Source organism: Panicum hallii, chromosome 4 (genome assembly GCF_002211085.1).
Source record: "Panicum hallii strain FIL2 chromosome 4, PHallii_v3.1, whole genome shotgun sequence".
Classification (NCBI taxonomy): domain Eukaryota; kingdom Viridiplantae; phylum Streptophyta; class Magnoliopsida; order Poales; family Poaceae; genus Panicum; species Panicum hallii.
In genome coordinates this window covers 2,792,208-2,817,644 of record NC_038045.1, presented here as the reverse complement: position 1 = coordinate 2,817,644, position 25,437 = coordinate 2,792,208, and the positions used below count along the sequence as shown (strand labels likewise).

Sequence of the window (25,437 nt, the reverse complement as noted above, 5' to 3'; positions counted from 1 at the left end):
CCCCGTTTGGCTGCGGAGGGTTAAAATTTGACCATATCACTTCAAAAAGAATCTTATTACTTAAGGTATTAAATAATTTTTTAAAAACTTTTTAGGTGCTAATTCGCGAGACGAATTAATGAGCCTAATTAATCTATGATTTGCAACAGTGATACTACAGTAACCATCCGCTAAATATGGTTAGATATACCTAATTAGATTCGTCTAGCGAATTAATTTAGGGGATTCTCCAATTAATTTTATAATTAAATTTTATTTAATGCTCATAAATGGTAAGATTATCTTTGAAGTGATATGATTAAAGTTTAGTCTTCCGGAATCAAACGCCTCCTCGTGCTCGTATTTTTTTTTGGCTCCGTGATGGCATTCAACTGGTTCTTAATCCTTGAATTAGCTAGGGCTACCCTACAGTTGTTAGTTATAGTTTAAGGTGGTGTTTTGTTCAACTTTAGGAGCGATAATGTTAATGCGCTGTAACTGGGAAGCAGACTTATCTGTTCCAGTTTAAGGCATATATAGCAGCATTTGTTGGACCTCATGAACAGTCACGTGAGCAAAAAGCGGGACGTGGCTAGATAACACACGCAGGCAGGCGGATCGTTGTTCCGAGGAGCTAGCAGTATCCTGATTACGTCCATACCGAACTGAGGGCCCGTTCGTTTCCAGCACTCTAAATTTTAGACCCATCACATCAAAGAGAATCTTGCTATTTAAAAATATTAAATAAAATCTGTTTATAAAATTTTTTGCACAGCTGGGTGCTAATTCGCGAGACAAATTTAATAAGCCTAATTAATCCATAAGTTGCAACAGTGATGCTACAGTAATCATCCGCTAATCATAGACTAATATACCTCATTAGATTCGTCTCGCGAATTAGCACTGGGGTTCTGCAATTAGTTTTATAATTAGACTTTATTTAATACTTATAAATAATAAGATTCTTTTTGATGTGACGCCTCTAAACTTTAGACCCCAGGAAACGAACACACCCTGAACTGAACACCGGTACCGTAACTCGATGGCGATGTAAAGTGTGAATCGATGATGGAGCAAAATGCCCGAACCAAACATCTCCCAAGACGGAGACGATGAAAGTGGATTATGCTGTGCATGGATATCAAAAATGTATGCATAGATGCAGACCCACATAGGGACGAGCGAGGTCACATGCCCCCCTATTTTAGGTTTTAGTTTAAGTGGACCTGACAATATTTTGTGAAGCTGAGATTTTAGAAAAACTAATAATGTACATCTATTTGATTTCTACAAAGCTACAACAATTAAATCGAGCTGCCTACGAATAGCATGTTCGCTATAAGATGAACATGTAAAATTGAGAGAAGCAGTATCATAGCTATGAATGAGTTAAGATTGATGAGAGGTGTGATGATGACAAGTTGTTCTTTTAGCTTGGCCTTCTCTCACGCCACGGCGGCTCCCCTGCCGCGAGTAAATTAATGGAAGGCGGCGCCGGCACGGGCGCAGCGGCGGCGTACGGGGAAGCGAGACCCGCCCGCCCGCCCGCCCGGGCTCGTGAAAGTGTGGAACTGGCATTCTGTACTGCGCACCTGCTGCTAATCTGAATCCGAGACGCGCCCTCCACCGATACGCCCACCAGAGAGAGAGCTCCAGCGCCACCACGGCACTTCCCCAGCACGCGAGGCGAGCCTTCCATTAATTTACTCGCGGCAGGGGAGCCGGGCTGTACTGTGCCCTGCAGTGTCGGTGGCCGCCTCCCGCCCGCGCACATGGGCCTCATGGGGGGAGGGTGGACTGTGGCGCGCTCCCGGATTAAAGAATCCAGGACACGGATGGCTTCCTCGCCCGGCCTCCTCCTCCTTCCTGGGCGTCCTGCTGCGGGAGCTGAGCGGAGGAAGGGGACGAGGAGAAGGCGGTGGCGGTCGTCGCTGCTGCTGGTGGTTGTGGCAGTGCGGCGGCGGCGGCGGCGGCCATGAGCTGGAGGAGGGGAGGCGGCGCGGATGGCGTGGCCAGGAGGTGGGTGCTGCTGCTCTGCGTCGGGAGCTTCTGCCTCGGCCTGCTCTTCACCAACAGGTAATCCGTTGCTCCATGAGATTCGACCGGCTCCCGAGTGTTCTTAGGATGCATCATGTGGGGAAGATCTGTGGATTTGTGGTCACTACCTCTGCAATTCGGGGGAGGGAAAGTTGGTAGGTTGGTTGGTTGGAGACCACACTGATGTTTACCACTTTACCTCAACTCTTGAGTAGCAGCACTTCATTTGCCTGAATTCCATGAGAGCGTTGCTAATTCGTGGATTGCGCGGGCTCATGGCTTCAAGCCTTCAAGAATTCATTCAGACTTTGCCAGCGTTATTGTGTTGGCTCGTTCGTTGACCTATTGAGCCTGAGCCCTGTGCGTCAGCGACCCTGCACATTTGTATTTTGGCATTGAATTGTTTTCAGTGCTGACGCGTACACCAGAGGTGGGGTTAGGCAATCGAATTGTTCGGTGCAATTGTATCGTTGTAACTCAGGCACGTTTTGCCTCAATCCGATCATATTAATCGCTAATCGGCTTGATTTCACTCTGGTTGCAGCATGTGAATTCTTCTGAGCTACTTTTTTTTTTTTGATACTGGTTTCGCCAAATGTTTGCGCTACTTGATTGTGACTGTTTTCTCCAGGATGTGGACATTGCCTGAAGCAAGTGAGGTAGCTATACCAAATGAAAGAAGAGGGAACGAGTCTGAGCTTATAGCTGGAGACTGTAGCATACGACAAGTAATTTACTCTTGACTCAGTTATTTCTTGAAAGTATTTCAACATTAAAATGTAATTTGATTCCTCTTAACTATCGAATGAGCTACCTGCTATCAACATTCGAAACCCTGATGTCATGTGGCCGATTGATCCTGATGCAAATTTATGCACTTATGTTGCCAGGTTCAAGGAAAACACGATTACAGTAACATGCTACGTACCTCACATACTCACCAGGATGCGCAGTATGTGATGATCATACATTCATACGTATCTTGTTTCTGTTTCATGTGATTCAGGGAAGCTTCCAGGAAGTTGTTTCTAATTGGTATGTGAACTGGCTTCTTGTAGGACTTTAGATAAGACGATAGCAAACCTGGAGACAGAACTCTCGGCCGCAAGATCTCTACAAGATTCTTTTCTCAATGGATCTCCAGTGTCAGAAGAGTACAAGGCTTCTGAGTCTACCGGTAGGCGCAAGTACCTTATGGTGATAGGTATCAATACTGCTTTTAGCAGCCGCAAGAGAAGGGACTCTATCCGCAACACCTGGATGCCTCAAGGTTTTTTTCACCATGATTTCCCCTGAGTGCCCCATTCATTCTTGGTGCATTTGATGGTATAAAATATTGACAGTGAATTAATACTTAAAACCAGGAGAAATGAGGAAAAAGCTGGAGGAAGAGAAGGGGATCATAATTCGTTTTGTTATTGGTCACAGGTGTGCAACATCTCTCTTTTCAGTATAGATTCCATTGAATTTTCTCCATTAACTTGCATAGATTGTTGATTGCATGCATGATGCTTTCGCTTTGGCATACAAAATTTTGTCGCACACATCATCACAATTGATAGTGGTGGTCCCTATCATGCACTGCAGATATAACACATTACCACTACAGTATGAAGAAATCCAATTTATTACTCATTGTATCTTCCAAAAACCTCTTTATTTGAATCACAAGATATTTTTTTACTATCTTTCAAGTGACTTAGCTTTGATAGCATATAAACTCAAAAAGCTTCTACCACATATGCCAAATCAGCAAAATATGACATACTATAAGGAACATGATCAATGCCAAATTAATCTCTGACTTGGGGAAACATCCTCTTACCTTTTGCGACCAGCCTAAAACTCTGTTCAATTTTGTTTTTCTTTATTTCACTCAAAAAATTGTTTTCGATTTTATGCTATTGTCAGCACATGCAAGTGATGCTTATCTACGCTTTTCTTTCAGTGCTATTTCTGGTGGAATTGTCGATAGAGCAATTGAGGCAGAGGATAAGAAACATGGAGACTTCATGAGGCTTGTAAGATATCACTTTATCTGGTTCACTTAATGCATCATTCCCTTCTAGATCCACATGTAGTTTTGAAGCCATTATTACTTCCTATATGTTTTTTGAGCTAATTTTACCCATTTGCCCTTGAATTATAGGATCATGTTGAAGGATACCTTGAACTATCGGGCAAAACAAGGACATACTTTGCAACAGCTGTTGCTTTATGGGATGCTAACTTCTATGTGAAGGTTGACGATGACGTGCATGTTAATATAGGTATTAAATTTTGGTCCAATTCTTTTTATCATTCTTAAGGTTGGGGCAGTGTGGTTACTATCAGTTGGTTCCAAGGTTCATCGAGGCCATTATTGCTGTCCTTTTTGCTACCTGAAAATACTTCCTATGATAGGATACCTAAAAGTATTTGTATGCTGATCTGAACTTTAAGTTTGATGTTGCCTAATCTGTTAATTCCAAGGGAACAAAGAAAAGTTTGTCAAGTGTTAAGACTGTTAGCATATCGAGCTCGCATGCTCCTACCAATTATCTTTGTATGTTCAGCAACACTCTGTTCGTAACATGAAAATTTTATGTGTGCAGCAACGCTTGGAAATATCTTATCCAAACATATTTTGAAGCCCAGGGTATATATCGGATGCATGAAGTCTGGCCCTGTCCTATCCGAGAAGTAAGTAAAAGAAAAATAGCCTCTTTAATTTGTTACTTTTTCTACATGCTTTTACTAACTGTTATATGTGATTGCTGCTGTCCAGGGATGTCAGATACTATGAACCTGAGCACTGGAAATTCGGGGAAGTGGGTAACAAATATTTTCGACATGCCACCGGTCAACTATATGCCATTTCAAAAGATTTGGCAACCTACATATCAATAAACAAGTGAGATACTTACCTAAACTAGTTTTCTTGAAGATAGCATCACTTAATCCTATTTCATGACTGTTAGTACTAACCTTGTCTCTGCTAATTCAATAATGGCAGGCATGTTTTGCACAAGTACATCAACGAAGATGTTTCTTTGGGGTCTTGGTTGATAGGGTTAGATGTTGAGCATATTGACGACCGCAGACTATGCTGCGGCACTCCACCTGGTGAGTTTCTGTGACTCTGTTATCAGAATGAGTTCAGATTGACAGTTGGATTTACTAGAGAATTTACGTTACTTGCTCAAAAACTACAGCTGAAGTTGCTAGGAAAAGTAATAATATCCATTCTCATGCCAAATTTTCATCATGAATTGCTTGCTTGTTATCACAGACTGCGAATGGAAAGCTCAGGCGGGGAACACCTGCGCGGCCTCGTTCGATTGGAAGTGCAGCGGTATCTGCAACTCCGTGCAGAACATCTGGGGGGTTCATAAGAAGTGTTCAGAAGGTGAAAAGGCACTGTTAACTGCCTCTTTCTAATCAAAGCAAGTAATCTCCGACTGAATTGAGATCTAAAGGGGATCATCGGCAAGACTGGAGGTGCTCTGTTGTGTACTGAGACCAGGAGTGTTGTACATTGTGCAGAAAATGCCTCTGATTCATTTGTAGGCCTGTAACTAGGTAGATCCGGTTTACGATTGGGCAACGCCACCGGAGCAGACCGGGATTTTACTCAGCGTCTGCTGGTGCCTGGTGCCAATCTAGGATTCTGAGGGGTGTAGAGCTGGTTGATTCTTTTGACATACTCCTATTTGGGTGGCCATTTTTGTAGACCTGATAAAAGAAGTACTATACGGGCCAGTTTGGTAGAGCTCCAACTGATCCTGATTCTCTGTGGAAGCTGATTCTCTAAGAGAAGTAATTCTGTGACTGAAGGTGATTCTCTTTGATTCTCTACTATAAACTCTTAAAATCAGGATGAAGAATCACTTCACAGAATCTTAAAATCAGGATGAAGAATCACTTCACAGAATCAGGAGAAGCTACTTTTTTCAGCTCCCAGTCTCTTAGTTTATTTCAGAGAATCACTTCACAGAATCAGCAGAGAATCACTTCTCTCTGAAAAACTGTTTGGCAGAGCTCTCAGAGCTGATTCTCTGCTGAATCCAGCAAGAGCTCTGCCAAACTGGCCCTACGTATTGCAGGACAATGGTTCCATGTTCTTCAGTTCCATGGTTCCCTGGCCTTTACTCTCTTCCTCAATTTTGGAAATGCGCGGGAGTGCTGCGCCAAATCCTGAAACAAATGGGCACTCTTTTGATCTGAACGCCCCATTTTTAAATTGCCATGAATCATTTCATCAGTATCTTAAAGAGGAATGCAGAGTCTTACCGTACGTGTCAAGCAGGCGTGTCCTCGAACTCGAACTGGGCCTAACCAACTTCGATTCGAGTAGCATTTCCGCAAGATCGGATCGGCCTCGAGCCTTTTTCCTGGCCCACCCCACACACGAAGTCGAGTCATGCCTTCCTTGCCGCCTTGCTGGCGTGGCGCCTACGCCTCCCTCCCATTTTCCAATCGCCCTCCGATTCATCACCCTCCCCTCTTCCCGCCCGGCCTCGTTTTCGTTTCCCTCCACCCCTCCTCCCGCCCGCCACCATAAAATCCCCTTCTCCCTCCCCGCTCCCCACCACTAACCAAATCCGCGCTCAATTCCAAATCTCCCTCCCACCTTTTCCCCCGCTCCCCATCCCGATCCGCTCTCCTCCGTCCACGCGCGCCCACCGCACCGCACCACCCGCCCATGGACCGCCGCCTCCGCTCCCCGGCGCGCCGCCCGCCGGCCCCGCGCGCGGACGAGCGCCAGCGCGGCGGCGGCAGCCCGCACCGGTTCCTCCGCCCGGGCGCCCTCGCGCGGCTCCGCGACTCCAAGGTCCTCGCCCGCTCCCTCCGCTGCGCCGCGCGGGCGCCGCTCCCGCCACCGTCCTCCTCCTCCTCGCCTCCCCGCTCGCCCGCGCCGGCGGCGGCCGCGGGGGACGGCGTGCCGTGCTTTCTGGGCCCCGCCGCGCGCGGGATGCGGTACCCGCTGCGGAAGAAGCTCGCCGCGGCGCGGGGCGTGGTGTTCCTGCCGCCGCCGGAGGCCGCCGAGGCCTTCTTCATGGACGCGTTCGCGCCGCCGCCGCCGTCGGACCTCGTCGCCGCGCGCTGAGGGGTGGTCGGCGCTCGGTGCGCTCGTCGAGTGTGTAGGCGTTAATTAGATGATGTGCAGACGGATCGGGTCGTGTTTCTAGCTTCTTGTAGGAATCTGGACAAGTAATCTAAGATCTGATGCTCCGGTGTGTACAATACAACTTTGCAATTTTCGCTTGTTCGTCTCAGCAACAATTCACCGTCATTTATATTTCAGAAAGCTGCATATGGCAGTTCACGTGAATCGCGTCATTCATTTCAACAAATTAAGTTAGTCAATTTACAGGAAATCGCTTCACTCAGATTCAACTAAATTGGGATCAGTACAAATCTTGCTCGGCGAACTCACGGCCTGAATACCTGATCAAAGCACATTTTCCTTGCATTTGAGTATATTCACATCTTCGTACATGATATAGTGTAAACGCCACTGGTACTGGCTGATACAAAATTGTGTTCATATATGTCTATCTTTGCATTTGAAACATTGAACAACATTTCTCTACACATCTTCCTTGTTTGACAAAACTATTGAGACATACAACACCAAACACAAGCAAAGCAAAGTTCAGTATCAGCTCTTGCGCAGGTTTCTGCTTGCTTGAGCAGCAAGCGCGACCGACCTGGCGTCAATATCATTCATCATGTAGTCCCTTTCAGCACGACGCCTCTGCTGCCTTTCTCGCTTGGCTCTCTTGGGCGCCAGCCTTGCTTCCCTCTCCACATAGGCGAGTCGGAACCTCTCTGCTATCGGTATTTCAGGTGGAGCATTAGGATTTGGCGGAGCAACAGGTCTTCGAGGGGCAGCAGAAACCGCCCATGTTTTGGGATCAATATCCTCAACTATGAAATGGTCAAGTGGTACGCTTGCCAATGCTTCAACTGGGACTTTGGATCTAGAGAGGTCATAAGGCGATGGCTGTGGGTTGATCGTAACACGAGGGCATTCGGCAGCTAGAGTTTCCTTTGAGTTATCATCTATCTTTGGCTGCAAGCGAAACGATTAAACACAAGACATGTATTAGTGAACTGTGAATACACAACATATCATCACTAGAGACAAAGTGAACTTTGCAAGCATACCCAAACAAGCCATCTTAAAGACTCCGCACCGCCTCCTATATCTAGTGTATCGAGTTCCTCCCATGAGTCCTCTTCAAGAGTATTTAATTTGGGTTTCAAGATATTCAAGCACCTCCTCGCAGTGAATTCACTTCTCGGACAGCCTCTGCAATCATGTGATTTAAACTCTTTTTAGTATCCGATACAACACGTAGTAAACAATGGAAGGCCATATGATTTGCCAAAGTAAAAGGAAAAAAATTTCCACACAAGGAGACTAGCTATTCACTAGTATAATCTGGAATGATCAAATAGACTTGTGCACACATGATCAATTGTGCATTATTTTTAACCATAATTTTCAGTATCATAAATTGATGCTTTATAAGATCAGTTCACAAAAGAAACCGTTTATTGTAGTTTTCATGAAGAGCCACCAAATTTTCAGTACCAGGCATCACATGTCCACATGTCCTGATTTCATCAACTAGCAACACTGCAGGTCTTACCATACTAGGTAAATCAAGATGCTGATATTGGAAAAGTTGTACTTAGACATGAATAGCCTAGCACAAAAAGGTATAGGCCTAAGCGAATTCAATCTCAGACATGTCAATAACAAGTATGGCTCACACCAAGATGTTTGTACTTCACCTATTCACAACAAAATTGGAGGCAAAATCATGAAGGCACAAATTTGAGATTGATCGACCCTAAGGTTGTACATGCAATTTGTTGGAAGTCATACCCACATCTCAATATCTCCAAGGATGGGCAGTGGCATACAATTTCAGAAACACCAGCAGTAGTAATTTTTTCGCAGCGACTGCATGAGAAGATACACCATAAATGAGATGGATTCACTCGTTGAAGTGTTTGTTGAGCTTCTATTAAGTAATAACTCACGCATCAACAAAACCTTACCTAATATCAATAGCGCGTAAATTACTACAAACATTTGCCACAGTAGCCAAACCAACATCAGTTACATCAGAACCAGATATATCTAGGATCTCCCAGGAGCATTCAGCAAGAGAAGTCAAAACTTCATCATTCAGTAGTCTTCTTCTCCTCGCAATAGACAGAACTGCCAACTGTATCATACAAGAAACTCAATCATTACTGTACCAGTAGATATCAGTATATCACATGTCAATACGTGAACTAAATCAAACAATAATTGTTTCTAGACTACGCCTCTTCAAAAACCTTAAAAATACATTGATGCATAATTCAGATTGATTTACTACTAGCTGTTGTTACAAGGTCATAAAACTAAAGAGCCTCGGTGCAGTTCACATCACATCAACAGATCAACCTTATAATCAACAGTTCCTTCTATTGGTCCTACTAACAGTTCCTGTCTGGATTTTGCAAGTGCTTCCAATACTAAGTTACATTTGTGCCTTCTATTCTATTATATGCTATTTGCATTTTTTACAAAGATTTCAAATTCATCAGCAAGAAAAAATAAATAAGCAACAAAAGAAATGTAGATTTCTCACTTCTAGTTGTTGTTTAAGCAAGAGTTACAACTTAAAAGTAAACTGGAAAAAAGAGGAAAAAATCGTGTAAACTAAATTAATCAGCGTTGCGAGCCATCAGATCAACTACAAGTAACTACAAGAACACGTACTTTCTTTTTGTCAGACAAAGAACTCTGCCACATCAATGAATTGGGCTTACATTATACAAACTAAAAGGTCGACTCTATCTAATGACTGAAAAGCTTGCATACACATTTTATTCTGGCAGCAAGCATCAATAGAAAACCAAACAAAAAGAGAAGTTCATGGATACCTTAATGTGGGGTGGAAAGTAGGCAGCAAATTCAGAAATATCAGTGATGATATCTTCAAGATGCTGACCAAGGGTGCCAAGGCACAAGCTCACCAATTTCCGAGGTTTAGCCTTCTTTGAGAAACAATCTGAAGTAGTTACAATTTGCACATGAATATTGGAGATAATGTATGCATTTACAGACAATTGGAAACCTATAGACTATAGTATGGATTTATGGAAGAGATTCAATTATTCCAGTCTGCACAACAGTTTGATAGCAAGCGCATCATTCAATCATTTCAAATAAACAAACTTCATTCTCTGTTCAATAGAAATTCTCTGTGGTATGCAATCTTCTTGGCAGTATACCAGAACAAATATGTTACTAGAATGATCAAAGTGAAGCACATAACACCAATTCCACAAACTAAAGCCAATCAAACCCTTCACGGAGAATATTTCCACCACTGTTTATCAGACTAGAAAGCTCCCAATCCATTCTTTACATCTTTCCGGTTTGCAGGAGATACTAGCTCACTAAATCGATCACGGCAGCTGCAATCTGCCGTGACCAACACGAAAGTCAGCTGACCACTCTTTTTTTTTTTCTAAATCACTTGAAAGACACGAGTACGGTTAATTACCCCGCATACGAGATGGATTAGCTTGAATCAGCAACAAGAACCGGGAGCTTACAGAAGGAGGCCGAGGGTACGAAGCTCTTGGGCTTGGGGTTCTGGCGCGGCGTGACACGGACATCGCTGAGCGACGCCGCCAGCTCGGCGACCACCGATTTCCCCTTGTCCATCCAGCCCCCTGGGGTCAGATCGAGGGCAGCCGGCGGGTCCTCCAGGCGGGCGCGGGAGCGTAAGGGACCGGGCGTCGCGGCAGCAAGGTGGGCGCGGGCGAAGATGGTGGTGGCGCGCGAGCCGGTCGCCGGTGGGGCTGTTGGGGGGGGGGGTGGGGTTGGCGGCGGGCGCGGGGCGCAGCCGGGCAGGGTAGAGGGACTTGGGATGTCGGCGACGGCGAGACGGTCGGGCCGGAATGGGAGAGGGCGTCAATTTCCGTCGGTTCCCTAACTTTTTATTATTTTTTTATTGTTTTTGCTTGGGCTCGGATTATCTAATTTTCACGTGGATAATTTCCGGCTTCTGCGTAAAAAGGTTGAACTTTCAATTCCAAGTGTGAAGTCCCACCTCTGAAATTAGGAAACTCTAAAATAGTACTATTACTAGCTTTACAAAAAGACCTTGATATGATCTTCGGGTGCAGCTGTAATTTTACCCTTATTTTTTTCAACTTTAAATGTTTTATCCTTACTATTAATAAGCTAACACAATTTTATCCCTAGTCAATCAAGTTGACTAGGGGCAAATCACATTGAGTTGTGAATAGTAAGGCAAAATAACAAAGCTGCAAAAAATGAAGGTAAAAAATATATAATTATAATGCAAAGTAGAGGCAAGAACACTAATTTCTAATAATCTTTTTAGTTTAACTCGAATTTATTTCCTCTCATATCAATGTGTTAGCATTGTTCTAACAACCATATACACTTGATAACTATGTATTTCTAACAACTATATAATTTTCATACTGTACATCCTCGTTAATTAAGCAAAGGTATATTATTCCAATAACCATACATGATCCGCCCACTTGTCTTTACTTATTGTAAGAAACACAAACACATCTCACAATTTCAATCATCATGTAATGTCACAAAATTATTATTGCATCTTGCAGATAAAAATGTATGTCAGAGCTTTTCAACGTTAACTAATAAATAATATTAATAATTTAGTACTCTTTCCATTTTAAAATGTAGATTATTTTAATTTTTTAGATTTGTAGTGTTTGTTATATATCTAAATATAATAGATATCTATGTGCATAGTAAAAATTATAAATTTTAAAAAAATTAAATAATATATATTTTTAGAACGGAGGAAGCAGTATAATACCGACTGCTTACAGTAAAAGAGTCTGGCTGATGATGATTAGCAGCTCGAAATTAGTAGGACAAGAAAGAGACCGGAAGTTTTTGCAGCAGCACGACCCCACAGGCAAAAGGCAGCTGCCCCACCTGTCGGCGACAGGCGAGTAACCACGGCCCGGCCCTCCACCTCCTCGCCCACCGCGGCGTGCGCGGACCGTACCCTCCGGCGCATCGCTCCTCCTCCATCTCCATCTTCCATCGCATCGCGCCCCAAATCCAACCGCCCCGCCCCCATTCCCACCGATCGAATCCCGAATCGGCGGAGCCCGGCGGCGATGAGCGTGGTCGGGTTCGACGTCGGCAACGACACCCTGGTGGCGGCGGCCGCGCGGCAGCGGGGCATCGACGTGCTCCTCAACGCCGAGTCCAAGCGCGAGTCCCCCGCCGCCGTCGCCTTCTCCCACAACGCGCGCCTCATCGGCTCCCACGCGGCCTCCGCCTCCGCCTCCCACGCCCCCTTCTCCAGCCTCAAGCGCCTCCTCCTCGGCGCCACCGGCCGGGACCCGGCGTCCTCGCTCCTCCGCGACCTCCCGCGCCTCCCCTTCCCCGTCTCCTCCGCCGCCGATGGCGGCGCCGTCGTCCACGCCGACCACATCGGCCGCCGCATCGCGCTCTCCCCCACCCACCTCCTCTCCATGCTGCTCGCCTACCTCAAGCAGCTCGCCGAGGCCGACCTCGGCGGCGCCCCCGTCGCCGACTGCGTGATCTCCGTGCCCTGCTACTTCACACAGGCGCAGCGCCGCGCCTACCTCGACGCCGCAGCCGTCGCGGGGCTCAGGCCGCTGCGCCTCATGCACGACCTCGCCGCCACCGCGCTCGGCTACGGCCTCTACCGCTCCGACCTCGGCAGCGCCGGGGGCCCCACCCACGTCGCGTTCGTGGACGTCGGGCAATGCGACACGCAGGTCGCGGTGGTCGCCTTCGACGCGTCGGGGATGAAGGTGCTGTCGCACGGGTTCGATGCGGACCTGGGGGGCAGGGACTTCGACGAGGTGCTTTTCGAGCATTTCGCCGAGGAGTTCAGGGATAGGTATAAGATTGATGTCGTGGGGAATGTAAAGGCCAGTATGAGGTTGAGGGCAGCGTGCGAGAAGGCGAAGAAGGTTCTCAGCGCGAATGCGGAGGCTGTGGTGAACATCGAGTGCTTGATGGAGGAGAAGGATGTCAAGGGGGTGATTCGGAGGGATGAATTCGAGAAGCTATGTGCTGGACTGCTGGAGAGGGTTGTTGAACCTTGCAAAAGGGCGGTGGCAGATTCAGGGATTGGATTGGAGAGGCTGCATTCTGTGGAACTCGTTGGGTCAGGTTCTCGGGTACCTTCCATTGCCAAGGTGCTTGCGGGATTCTTCAGAAGGGAACCTAGTCGCACACTCAATGCTAGTGAGTGTGTGGCTCGGGGGTGTGCATTGCAGTGTGCAATGCTTAGTCCTGCATTCCGTGTTCGGGAGTATGAGGTATGATTGCACTTTATATTGTTGAATATAACATGTAAGCTATATGTGGTATTTGAAGCAGGTGAGACTGCTGGTTGTATAGTGAGAATTGCCACATTCATTGTATTTCAGGTGCAAGATGCTATTCCTGCTTCGATAGGATTCAGCACGAGAGAAGGCCCAATTTCAACATTGTCAAGTAATGCATTGTTCCGGAGAGGCCTGCCTTTTCCCAGTGTCAAAACCATTACTCTACAGAAGCACAACAGTTTTAATTTGGATGCATATTATGTGGATGAGAATGAATTGCCTCCTGGTACCTCAGCAAACATCGGTAGTTTCCAGGTATGCTGTTAACTCATTGATCTATAAAGATGATTATATAGTCTTTTTTTTTGCTCAGATGTATGTTCCATTAGATTCTTCCGATACTAATATTATTTTACTTCTGTATCAACACTATATCCTTACAACTTGCGAGACAGGTATACTTTATTTCATCACCAATGTTTCCGTATAAATGTTTGTGAATGCCTACCTCCTTCCTTATAGTGCCAGAAAGTAACTTGGGCACCTGTGCCCAACTTTTTCATATGTGCTGCTGGTTGGTCATCTAATGAATGCTGTAGCTTATAGATCTTCTGATGAGGACTTCGAGGGCCTTGTGCCTACTTAATTGTCCTTGGTAGTTCAATGAATTAAACTTCAAGAGTGATCAAATAGCTGCGCATTTACAAATGACCTTCTTGGCGTTGATATTAATGCATAGCTTGCCTCTTCTCAAATGTCTGTCTTCAAGTTTGTGTGCGTGTCACAAATTGTAATTTGATCATTTTTCTTACAAAAACATGACCATTGGAACTGTAGGGTTCCTAGAAAATGTGTTGTCTGCGAAGGTAGTTTTGCCACTTCATTCTGTAAGAGCCAACGCGTGTTGTGGAAATTGGCCTGTTTGCCAGATGGCTACTGCTGTGGGTGTACAACCAGCCCACCAGGGTTTGAGTTTGAGTTTGAGTCCAACTCTGTGTTGTTGTTTACTGATGGTAGGAGCACACACATGCATGTGCGTTCAGTGGGAAAGGGTGTACCAATGTTTTGTGGGGCCTTGTGTTGTCTTCATTCTTCAATGTACTAAAAAAAAGTGTTGTACTCTGTCAAAATTTCTTTCACTCTGAATTCTAGGTTCTCAGGCCATTACTTTTCATTTATGCTAACTCCACATGATTCTTGACATCGTCTTTAAAACTTCTTATATTCTTTTGGTTAGTGCTAATCATGTACATCACCTGACTGTGGCCACAATCCCCTAGCGATTCATTCAATGATGTTGCACTGTTTTACTCTTTGAATTATCCAAACTTTGATTTATTGCACTATTATTTATAATTCATTTAACTTGTCTTGTTGCAGATTGGCCCATTCCAAGCACATACCGAAGCTTCTAAAGTCAAAGTAAAAGTCCGTTTGAATCTACATGGTCTCATTTCAGTTGAATCAGCTGCTGTAAGTGTCAATTTTCCTTGTCATAACCAGCTTAGTTATATCTTGCAGTTGATATATGCAATTCCTAACTTTCAAACTTCCTTAGTTGATAGATGATTATCAAAGGAATGTGAATTCCGCTGACCATATGGAGGTGGATTCCAGTGGTGATGACATGGTAATGGATTATTTATCATATACGAAGCATAGATCTGTGTGTTCCATTATCACAATAGGTTCTTATGAAGATTCCACCATCAGCAGCTAACATTCTTGTAATGTTGCTTGCAATAAGCAATAAATGTGGTGTAGGTGTAGTAAGTAGCAAGCATGTAACATTTTGCTTACATTGTTTCCGTACCAATTGGGTTTACTATGCCAGTTTAACTATTTAAGATGGTAAATGTGCAAGAACCTTATTAAATATGCTTGTTGAAGAAGATATCATATGATTAGTTATGTTGGGAAACTAAAAGTGATATGAAAAGTTATGCCCGCAATTTTCTCTTGGGTTTCATCTTCCTTCGAGTGGCTGGTCTTTTTACATTGGCTCTGCAACCCTATCGCAACCCTCTCCCTTCTGTGGAAGGGGCCCTTCTACCTTTATCCAGGCTTGGGGCTCAATATGTTGAAATGCTACATAACATAATTATAGCTTTAACATGTCTCAAATTATGACCAATTATTGAGGTGCCTCAACTGCCATTATGCAGGGTGACAAGTCAAGAAGTGAAAGGTCTATCCAACGGCAGGATTTGCCAATCGCTGAGTACATTTATGGTGCAATGAGCAAGCAGGAATTGCTGGAGGCTCAAGAGCAAGAGCAACACCTAGCTTATCAGGATAAACTTATGGAACGGACAAAAGACAGGAAGAATGCATTAGAATCTTATGTATATGACACCCGCAATAAGGTAGTGTTCTGTAACCTTTTTTTATTTCTTTTCCATACCTAAAGTTTGTTGGCTTATAAGTTGTTTTCTAGCTTTCTGAGAGGTACCGGAGCTTTGCTACTGATTCAGAAAGGGAAGAAATATCAGTTAATCTACAACAGACTGAAGAATGGCTTTATGAAGAAGGTGATGATGAGACAGAAGCGGTTTACTGTAGTAAACTTGAGGAACTGAAAAAGGTAAAGGAAATTCTTGTTGATCTTTCTGTCTGGATGCATTGGGCTTTGTATCTTTTTTCAATTCTGCAAATATATTTTCTTGTTCTTTCCTCTCTAGTCTTTTTTGGTTTTTCTCAGTCACTGTTCTGACTGTCCTATCAGATGTACATCTTGGTATATCTGATGTACATCTTTTGTGGTTTTCTTGTCTTGGTATATGCCATGCTATGCATTGCTATATCAGATGGTCGTATCTGCTTCCATCCATGAAGATTGTCATTATTTCCTGTTGTTGCATGGAAATATTCTACGTTTCCTTATGTATACCATATTGCTAGTAGATTATAGATAAACAGAAAGGGCATACACTTGTCCTATTCTTACACTGATTCGTATTCTGGAGACAGTGGCAGCTCAAATTGCTCAATTGTGAACTGTCTTGCCCCCAAGTTTGCATGAAAGAAGAGATTAAGCAGTGGTAAAAACTTGAAGGCAAATGGTCTCATCGCATCCACAAAGTGATCAACCTTTTGGATATTTGGTATTTGAACTCTAGTACTCTGCATTTGTGAAAAAATGTTATTTGTAGTAGTGAGTAATCAAGCATGTCAAGAACTAGTCTAAATAGCCATTCTATTCAACACCAAGTCCTGGTGGAGCATCCGCTTCTGAGCTTTTAACTTTTTTTTTCCTTGCACCCCTCCATGGAACTTTTGTTTATGTCTATGTTTATATTTAAAGCTTGTAGATCCTATCGAAAATCGTTGTAAAGACGATGAAGTGAGAGCTGAAGCGACGAGGGAGCTTTTGAAGTGCATTGTTGACCACAGGATGGCTGCCAAGTCATTATCCACATCTGAAAGAGAAGCTGTAAGTTATTTAAGATTCAGCTTTTATCTAGGTTAACATAATATCTATAGGTCTACTGTTCTATTCTAATTTCAGCAAAGTGATAATATGTAAGACCACATAGGATAATAACCTTGTTTTGCATTTCTCCCAACCCTTCAATATGGTGGATGTACAGAGGAAATCATTTATGATCTCACAATATGTTGTATATATGGAATTCATTTTATTTGCTGAATTACAACACTGAGCTTTTAAAATGTTCTAGATTGCTGAATAAATATTCAAGGGTTGATGCTTAGCAATGGTTCAGTTTAATTGCTTTCTGTCTTTCATGTATGCTACCATAATATTGCGCTGTGGCTAACTTGTGATTCTGTGGATGAATTGACTCTTACTATCAGGTTGACAACGAGTGCAATAAAGCTGAGCAGTGGCTAAGGGAGGGGTTGCAACTTCAAGAATCCTTGCCCAAGAATGTCGACCCTGTACTTTGGTCCTATGAAATTAAGAGAAGGGAAGAAGAGTTGGATATGTATGTGTCCTTCCCTCCCTATGGCCACTTAACAGCCGTTTGAGCTCTTTGGCAAAAATGTTTGTTGTTTTTGTTCCAGATGGTCTAAGAAGCTTTGCCTGATTCGGCTTGTAGGTTCTGTCAAAACATAGCAAGGCACAAGGGCTCTCCAGCAAGAACGGATGGCAGCAGGGGTTCAGATCACATGCCTACACCAGATAGAGATTAGATGTTCATGAGGTTTCTTCACTGTACGACCACGATTGTCTTACATTCTGTAGCAATATATGAATGAATGAGTTTTTGCTAACACCATCGTATAATCCACCCTGTACTATACGGGGCCCGCCATTGGGCAACTGCGTCTTGGTTCTCAAGGTTCAGGGTGCAGTTTTCACTTGAGAGCCTACTAATCATGATTATTGATATCTGTGAATTCTTTTCCTGTACCTCGGAGCAAAGTTGTTGTCTGCCTCAGTTTGTGCTGAATGAAAAGAGCCAAAAGAAAATTTGTACGCAAGCCACATGAGGATAAGGGGCTATTTAGCTTGGCAGATTTTATTGTTTGTTGATCCAAGGAAGTTTCCCTGCATAGTTTTTCTTTCTTATTTTTAGAAGACCTTGTATAGTGTACATTGCTCATAGTTCCTTCATTTGAAATTTGAATATTGTATTGTATGGGCGTTCCTTTTCTGGTGGAGGTGTGTGGTTGAATACTGTGTTGCTCATAGCGATCCAAGGAACTAAATTTGAATATTACTAGCATGGCTTCTACTTCAGAATAATTTAGTTTGCTAGTTGTGGTTGATGTGCAAATGTTTGTAAGTAATGGTTTTTCAAGCTAATGCACTTAACCTATTTTAGGTCACACAACTGTTAGTGCTGCGACCGACGATCATCCCTGCGGCCCTGCCAGAGTTACCCAGTGGAACATCAGCCCCGTGACAATCTCCATCCCTGTGAGCTAGCGCCTTCCAATTTCGTCCTGCCACCTCCTATTCTGAACCACTGTTAGGAAAAATCATAAAATGAATAATAGAGGAATGCCCCCAGCATCCACCATACCATGGTTCTAGCCTTCCATGCTTCATGGATACATAAAAATTTAGTTCTTTTGTGGCTGCAGAATTGGTGGTTGGGCTTACAACTAAGTACCTATAGAGCACCCTTCAGCGAAGGGCTGGGAGAGGAAGGAAGCGCGGCTGATATATGCAGGGATGGAGATGCTGAGAGGACAAGTAAATGAGGAGTAAAGAGTGGCCATTCAAACCACGGGAGATACATGAGCAATGCGCTCTCTCTCACACACACCACTACCGGATTCAGGCCCTTTGCCGAGTGTCCCAGACACTCGGCAAAGACACAATCACACTCGGCAAAAGACTTGCCGAGCGTAACACTCGGCAAAGCGCACTCGCCAGCGATTATATCGGCAAAGAGGTCTTTGCCGAGAGCCTTTTTTCGGGCACTCGGCAAAGACTTTACCGAGCGTCAGAGGCGGCACTCGGCAAACGAAATTAACCGTGACGTCGTTTGGGCCCGTGACGGCGTCTTTGCCGAGCGACGTAGCGCTCGGCAAAGGCTAGGCTCTTTGCCGAGGGCCAGATCCGTGGCGCTCGGCAAAGAAGTAATCTTTGCCGAGTGTCTGAGAGGTGGCGCTTGGCAAAGGCTAGGCTCTTTGCCGAGGGACGGACCCGTGGCGCTCGGCAAAGAAGTAATCTTTGCCGAGTGTCTCGGTCGTGGCTCTCGGCAAAGGCTTGGCCCTTTGCCGAGGGCCGGAGCCGTGGCACTCGGCAAAGGTTCTTCATACCAGATTTTGCCGAGTGCCAACACTAGGCAAAGTAACCAATATTACCCATTTTAATCTATTTTTTCTATTTCATCCACACATATATATCACAAAAACATATATCATCACAAAGACCACTACAAGTTTTACAAGATTTTAATGATGAAATTAATAAGCAATGAAAAACAGTTTTAGAAGAGTTCAACGAATAAATTCATAAAGTTCACGAACAGTTGTCAAATCATCACCAAGTTCTCAACAAGTTCACAATAATACATAATTTGACTAATTTCGAAAACCATCACCACGTTGGCTAAGTACTTTGATTTTGAGATACATTAGGGTCATTTGAGGCCGCCGATTGATTCTGCATAAAATAGAAGAGATTACATGTGAGACAAGAAAAATAACGTTCATACATGACTAAAACTTATCCATACTCACAGGAGTATGAAACGAATCAGAAGGTGGAGGTGGTGGTCGAGGTGGAGAAAACAACGAAGCTGGCGGAGTAACACCCGTTGCGGCCCCAAGGCTCTGCATGTAAGCAAGAATCTCGCTCATCCTCAGGCGCTCGGCCTCACGCTCGGCGCTCATCCTCGCCTCCAAGGCCTCACGTAGCCTCCTCTCTTGTTCTAGTTGGTCCTGCAAAATTTTCTCCCCAATGTTACAGTAATGCAAAGAAAAGATATATAATAATCAATAAACGACATATAGAGATCTAATAACCTGGAGTTCTTGTATCCGGTACTGTGAAGTGTCCTGCCGAGGTCGTATGGCTGGGCTCGCGCTGGTGCTCCTTGCTCTAATCTGAGATAGAGTAGGAGTAGAGGACGCGTCGATTACGCCGTCGGCAATCCAGTACCACCCATGCTTCTTACCTCCTCCGACCCTCATGATGACTTCACCGTCAAGATCCAATTTCGTCCTGCCGCCTCCTATTCTGAACCACTGTTAGGAAAAATCATAAAATGAATAATAGAGGAATACCCCCAACATCCACTATGCTTCATGGATACATAAAAATTTAGTTCTTTTGTGGCTGCAGAATTGGTGGTTGGGCTTACAACCAAGTACCTATAGAGCACCCTTCAGCGAAGGGCCGGGCTGATATATGTAGAGATGGAGATGCTGAGAGGGCAAGTAAATGAGGAGTAAAGAGTGACCATTCAAACCACGGGAGATAGATGAGCAATGCGCTCTCTCTCACGCACAATCGAGGGAGGGTAAAAATCAATGTTTGGTGAGCCAACACACTGTACTTAGTCTTGAGCAAAGGCCGAGGCTCAACGAAGATCTTATTCAAAATGGAACTTTAATAGAAGAATGATTCCCCAAACGAAGCCTAATTATAAAGTATCTCCTATATTCTAGGTGACTAAAATCTCACGAAGTTTCAGGTAGATATTGAACTGAAGGTTCTGGCAACACGTAGTAGCAAGGATGAGATTCCATTGAGCTCACGATCCAGTCCATCTGTCCATGCATCAGATGATATGGACCTGGGCATTTGTCAGCTTCGTCTCAGCTCCTTTGGACCAAGGGCATTTTGTTTTAGTAGTACACGTGCTGTAAATTAAATATGCTGATTAGGGACATTGCAACTTGAGGGCGACCAGATCGACGGCGAGCAGCGGCATGGCGTGGGTCTGCACGGTGCTGCGGTGACGAGCGGTCGTCCCTTGCCCAGCACCTCCGCCGACGCGCGGAGCAAATCCTCCAACTGCCGCAGCATGCTCGAGCTCTATTGATCCTCGACGGAGCTCGATTCGGTCGTGCTCGAGATCGATTGGACTAAGCCAAGCAACCAATCACTACCTTCACGCACTCACTACGCAAGCTAGGAGAAGTGGAGATTTCAGGATATATTGGCTCTTTGTTTGATGCCTTTTTTGTCGTGCGCTCCACCAGCCGTTGGCGCTCTACGGACTGGATTTTTACTTGTCTTCGATGCCGGATCCATCCCAGGTTTGATTTTCATACTCGCCCCCTGCATGTCCCAGTTTGTAGAGGCAATTAATCATTAAGTACTAATGCAACACAACATTTTAGTCATGGAGATCTCAGCGGCTCCGTTGGTAGTCGCCAGAGTAGATTGGCGGCAATTTTAGACATGGATATCTCCTACCACAAGCAGCTAGTGTAATCTTTCCCATCTGTCAAGCTGATTTCAGTTTAGTCTAGGATAAAAGACACTAGTTTTTGGCAGCTTAATTAATTCGCATCTTGAGACTTCGTTTCCTGAGAATCTTTCCCAGCATCATCCCAGATGACCCTCACGAAAACCTGTGTGCGTTCCAGCTGCATGTTTTCCATTACAGTATGATGTTGAGCACTTGATCTTGTACCAGCCATACGAAGGTGGAATCGATCGAAGCAAAATAACTATCTCTTCAGTTAGGTCTCCACGGCATCATGCCTGCCGCACCGTTGCGTGTCCCAATACTTGCATTGCCGAGCTATCGATCTGTGTAATCATAAGCCGTTTTGTTTTTTCTCCAAATTTCTGCAGTTTATGGATCATTGGGAAGCAGTTCGCTGGTGATGGGTAGATCCCAACTTCGCATTCCAAAATTCTTATGTGGATGTAACATCGACTCTTAAATTGAAGTTGAGTGAGGCGGAAGGGAAGCGAAAACCTATTCACTAATTAGTGTATGACAAAGTGATGGAATAATGGAAGATAACCGTTTCTATGTTCCTCCGCTTCCACCTCCACCTCCACTAACACGAGATAGGACTTACGCCTCCCCACTTACATGAACAAGCTTTGAAAGTTACCGGAATTGCCTGACGGACTGTTCCCATTTGTGTGTAGAGCTCACCTTTAGGGACTCAGACACTGCGTCATTCTGAGCAATAATCCCCTATGTCCCTGAGTTTCTGATCTTTTTTCATCCAAATGACGCTGCAACGGAAGCAAAACAAACCATTTCTGCATGATGATCTCCACAGTATAATCTCTGCCGCGCCTTTGCATATCCCGATGCCTGCCATGTTGAACTATCTATTAGGGCAATAACAAGATAAAATTTCCTCTAAAATTTGCGGTCCATGGTCCACGAGGGAATGGGAGAAGAGGAAACTTCAAAGTTCAAGCTGAGTTCCAGCACTGGCTTAAAAATGATGGGACTGGAACGGGGGAACGAAGAGAACTAGAGAAGGCAGTAGAACAACCCCAAAGTAAATGGAGCAGCTAAGACAGTAACGAGGGCACAATTAGTTTCTGCAAAGGGTGCAGATAGTAATGCAGACTGAAGTGAAGGCTAGGCGTGTGGAGTCAGCTCGTGATGTGTGGAGGGTAGGACAGAGCTTGTGTTTTTCTCGTCCTCATCCCAGCTAGCTAATTTGGTCTCAATTCTTTTTCTTGATTGAGGTATCCAGATTTTTAGCTCCCTAATTTTACTCTTAATTGCTACAGTACTACAATAGTACAAACATCATTATATTAAAGAAAGTAGTACGGGCATGACTCTTGGGCCGTTTTCTCGTGCCTGGCATGACTCCTTTTTTTTTCCAGTCCGTACGAGACTCCTGGGCCGAGAGTCATGCCTCGTGCCCTGGCCGAGACTCTTGGTACGGTGGCCTCTCAGCTGCCTTATCCTACGGCATGATCTGCCTGTAGGCCTCCCCAGCATGATGTCCCTCGCAGCTTTGCACATCCCAATACCTTCCATGCCAATCCATTGACCAAGGCAATAAGCTAAAATTTCTCAACTTCAATTTTTTGTGGTTCATGGATCATTTATCGTGGCCTGAGAGCCTCACAGCTACAAGCAGGTCGCTGGTGCTGGGTGTAGAAGACAGCGGGCGAGAGAGAGCCTCGCAACTCAGATTCCACAAATCTTATGTGAGGACTCGATCATAAAATGGTTTGGGATTGAATGCTGGAACGAAACCACGCACCAGCTCTTCAAAGGGTGCAGATAATTAATGTGCGGATTGAAGTGAAGGCTAGTTCAGTTTTGAGGATAGAACAGCCAAGGATTCTGGACGGATGAAATTGCATGCGGATTGCGCAACGACGGTGGTGGTTGGATGCCGACGACGGCTACGCCTTGCACTACCGGAGATGCGATCTTTGCCGAGTGCCAAACCGTTTGCTGAGAGCAAAATATCGGGCACTCGGCAAAGACCCCTTTTGCCGAGTGTAGTCCTCGGTAAAGAAAAACACTCGGCAAACAAGTCTTTGCCGAGAGCAAAACACTCGGCAACCACGAACACTCGGCAAAGAGTGGCTATGCCGAGAGCCCGGCTCTCGGCAAAGAAAGGTGCTCGGCAAAGAGTCGCCGTTAGGCACCGGCAGCTAACGGCCGTTAGCTTTGCCGAGTGTACTCCACAGGGCACTCGGCAAAGAACCAATTTGCCGAGCGCCGGCAAAAGACACTCGACAAAGAGAGGTCTTTGCCGAGTGTCTGCGCTGACACTCGGCAAACATATTTTGTTTTTTTCTTATTTTTGCAACCAAACTTTTTGTATTGTGATTATACGTTAAGTTGAACTATATATACAATTTTAGCCCATTTTGTTTGCTATATTTAGTCAATTTATTTCATTTGATTGAATTTCTTGAGATAATTCAAATTTGAACTGCGAGTCGATCGAGGAATTGAAAAAAGTGAATCGAAAAATTATATTCATATTATTGAGCGTACGTTGATGCCATATCCATGAACGGACAACAAATTTTAAAGATTATGTTCACGACACGTAACCACAAACTTAGGATCCAGTTGTTTTTAAATTCCATAAAACGCAAATTTGGTCAGAAAATTATGAAACTTATCGTGATGTCATGATATCATATGGTGAGGTTGTGGTAAAATTTTGATATGGTTTCGTGAAAGTTTTAACGTACGATGCTTAGAATGCGAAACATATGGAAAGAAGTTTCATTATCACATGTGAAGGGCGTATAGATTTGTAAGCATCATACGTTACAACTTTCACGAAACCATATCAAAATTTTATCACAGCCTCCCCATATGATATCATGACATCTCGACAAGTTTCATAATTTTCTGACCAAATTTGCGTTTTATGGAATTTAAAAACAACTGGATCCTAAGTTTGTGGTTACGTGTCGTGAACATAATCTTTAAAATTTGTTGTCCGTTCATAGATATGGCATCAACGTACGCTCAATAATATGAATATAATTTTTTGATTCACTTTTTTCAATTCCTCGATCGACTCGCAGTTCAAATTTGAATTATCTGAAGAAATTCAATCAAATGAAATAAATTGCTAAATATAGCAAACAATTAGAGTAATGCGCTAAAATTGTATATATATAGTACAACTTAATGTATAATCACAATAAAAAAGTTTGGTTGCAAAAATAAAAAAACAAAATATGTTTGCCGAGTGTCAGCGCAGACACTCGGCAAAGATCCCTTTGCCGAGCGCCCGACGTACGACGCTCGGCAAAGGTCTCTTTGCCGAGCGCCCGCGATCTGGCGCTCGGCAAAGGGCCGTTTGCCGAGCGCCGTGATCTGGCACTCGGCAAAGGCTCGGGTATAGAGGGACTTACCGTTTGGCGCTTCAATCAGACGCGCCGCCGCCGCCCCGCCCGCCCTGCCCCGCTCCCCGACGCCGCCCCGCCCGCCGCGCCCGCCGCCGCCCCGCCCGCCGCGCTCGGCCGCCGCCCCGCCCGCCGGCCGCGCCCGCCCGTACCCGCCGCCGCACGCCCCCCCGTGCCCACCCCGCCCGCCGCGCCCGGCCGCGCCGCCCGCGCCCGCCCGTGCCCGCCGCCGCCCGCCGCGCCCCGCCGCCGCCCCACCCGCCGCGCGCGGCCGTGCCCGCCGGCGCGCGCCGCCCCGCCCGCCCGCGCCAGCCCGTGCCCGCCGCCGCGCCCTCGGCGCCCGCCCGTGCCCGCCGCGCCGCCGTGCCCCCCGCGCCCCGCCCCCGCGCCCCCTGCGCCCGCCCGTGCCCCCCGCGCCCCGCCCCCCGCGCCCGCCCGTGCCCGCCGCGCCGCGCCGCCCCGCCCGCGACCGCCCCGCGCCCGCCGCGCCGCGCCGCGCCCGCGCCCGCCCATTGCTCGCCCCGCCCGCGCCCGCCCCGCCAGTGCCGCCATCCGCCCGTGCCGCGCCTGCCCCGCCCGCGTTGCCGTGCCTGTTCCGCCGGCCACCTCCCTGCCACGACGCACCGGCGCCGCCCGCCCGCCCTCGGACCGTCGACGGGAAGGTACGGATGCTAATTACTCTCGTTCGATTTCGAGGCTTAGGAGACTTAGGTACAAGACTTAGAGACTTAGCTAGGAGACTTAGTTTGAAGATCTTAGAGACTTAGCTAGGAGTTCACATAGGTAAAAGATTTAGTTAGGAGACT

The 25,437-nt window shown here is 45.6% G+C and overlaps 4 protein-coding genes and 1 long non-coding RNA gene across 5 annotated transcripts; 4 read left to right on the top strand and 1 right to left on the bottom strand.

Annotated features, from left to right (window-relative positions):
• The first annotated feature begins 1,474 nt into the window (after positions 1-1,474).
• Positions 1,475-5,831, top strand: LOC112891176 (probable beta-1,3-galactosyltransferase 2). The gene is made up of 11 exons (XM_025958108.1): positions 1,475-2,055; positions 2,648-2,744; positions 2,907-2,968; positions 3,075-3,286; positions 3,381-3,444; positions 3,965-4,037; positions 4,166-4,286; positions 4,611-4,698; positions 4,784-4,909; positions 5,012-5,121; positions 5,288-5,831. Exons 1-11 carry the CDS (start codon positions 1,955-1,957, stop codon positions 5,434-5,436), a joined length of 1,203 nt encoding a protein of 400 aa, XP_025813893.1. The 5' UTR covers positions 1,475-1,954; the 3' UTR covers positions 5,437-5,831.
• Positions 5,832-6,575: 744 nt separating this feature from the next.
• Positions 6,576-7,284, top strand: LOC112890855. Its single transcript, XM_025957719.1, has one exon. It carries the CDS (start codon positions 6,701-6,703, stop codon positions 7,103-7,105), a length of 405 nt encoding a protein of 134 aa, XP_025813504.1. The 5' UTR covers positions 6,576-6,700; the 3' UTR covers positions 7,106-7,284.
• Positions 7,285-7,443: 159 nt separating this feature from the next.
• On the bottom strand, positions 7,444-10,903 carry LOC112888451. Its single transcript, XM_025954670.1, has 6 exons — positions 10,627-10,903; positions 9,949-10,076; positions 9,073-9,242; positions 8,897-8,974; positions 8,170-8,314; positions 7,444-8,074 (listed from the first exon to the last, which is right to left on the bottom strand). The coding sequence occupies exons 1-6, from the start codon at positions 10,736-10,738 to the stop codon at positions 7,661-7,663; spliced, it is 1,047 nt and encodes a 348-aa protein (XP_025810455.1). The 5' UTR covers positions 10,739-10,903; the 3' UTR covers positions 7,444-7,660.
• Positions 10,904-12,053: 1,150 nt separating this feature from the next.
• LOC112890210 (heat shock 70 kDa protein 16-like) lies at positions 12,054-17,996 on the top strand. The gene is made up of 9 exons (XM_025957110.1): positions 12,054-13,383; positions 13,495-13,707; positions 14,773-14,865; positions 14,951-15,022; positions 15,558-15,758; positions 15,830-15,976; positions 16,697-16,825; positions 17,209-17,339; positions 17,454-17,996. The coding sequence occupies exons 1-9, from the start codon at positions 12,205-12,207 to the stop codon at positions 17,545-17,547; spliced, it is 2,259 nt and encodes a 752-aa protein (XP_025812895.1). The 5' UTR covers positions 12,054-12,204; the 3' UTR covers positions 17,548-17,996.
• A 2,715-nt stretch (positions 17,997-20,711) lies between these two features.
• Positions 20,712-21,807, top strand: LOC112888543. The gene is made up of 2 exons (XR_003227834.1): positions 20,712-21,075; positions 21,620-21,807. It is a non-coding gene; the product is annotated as an uncharacterized LOC112888543 (long non-coding RNA).
• The last annotated feature ends 3,630 nt before the right edge of the window (positions 21,808-25,437 follow it).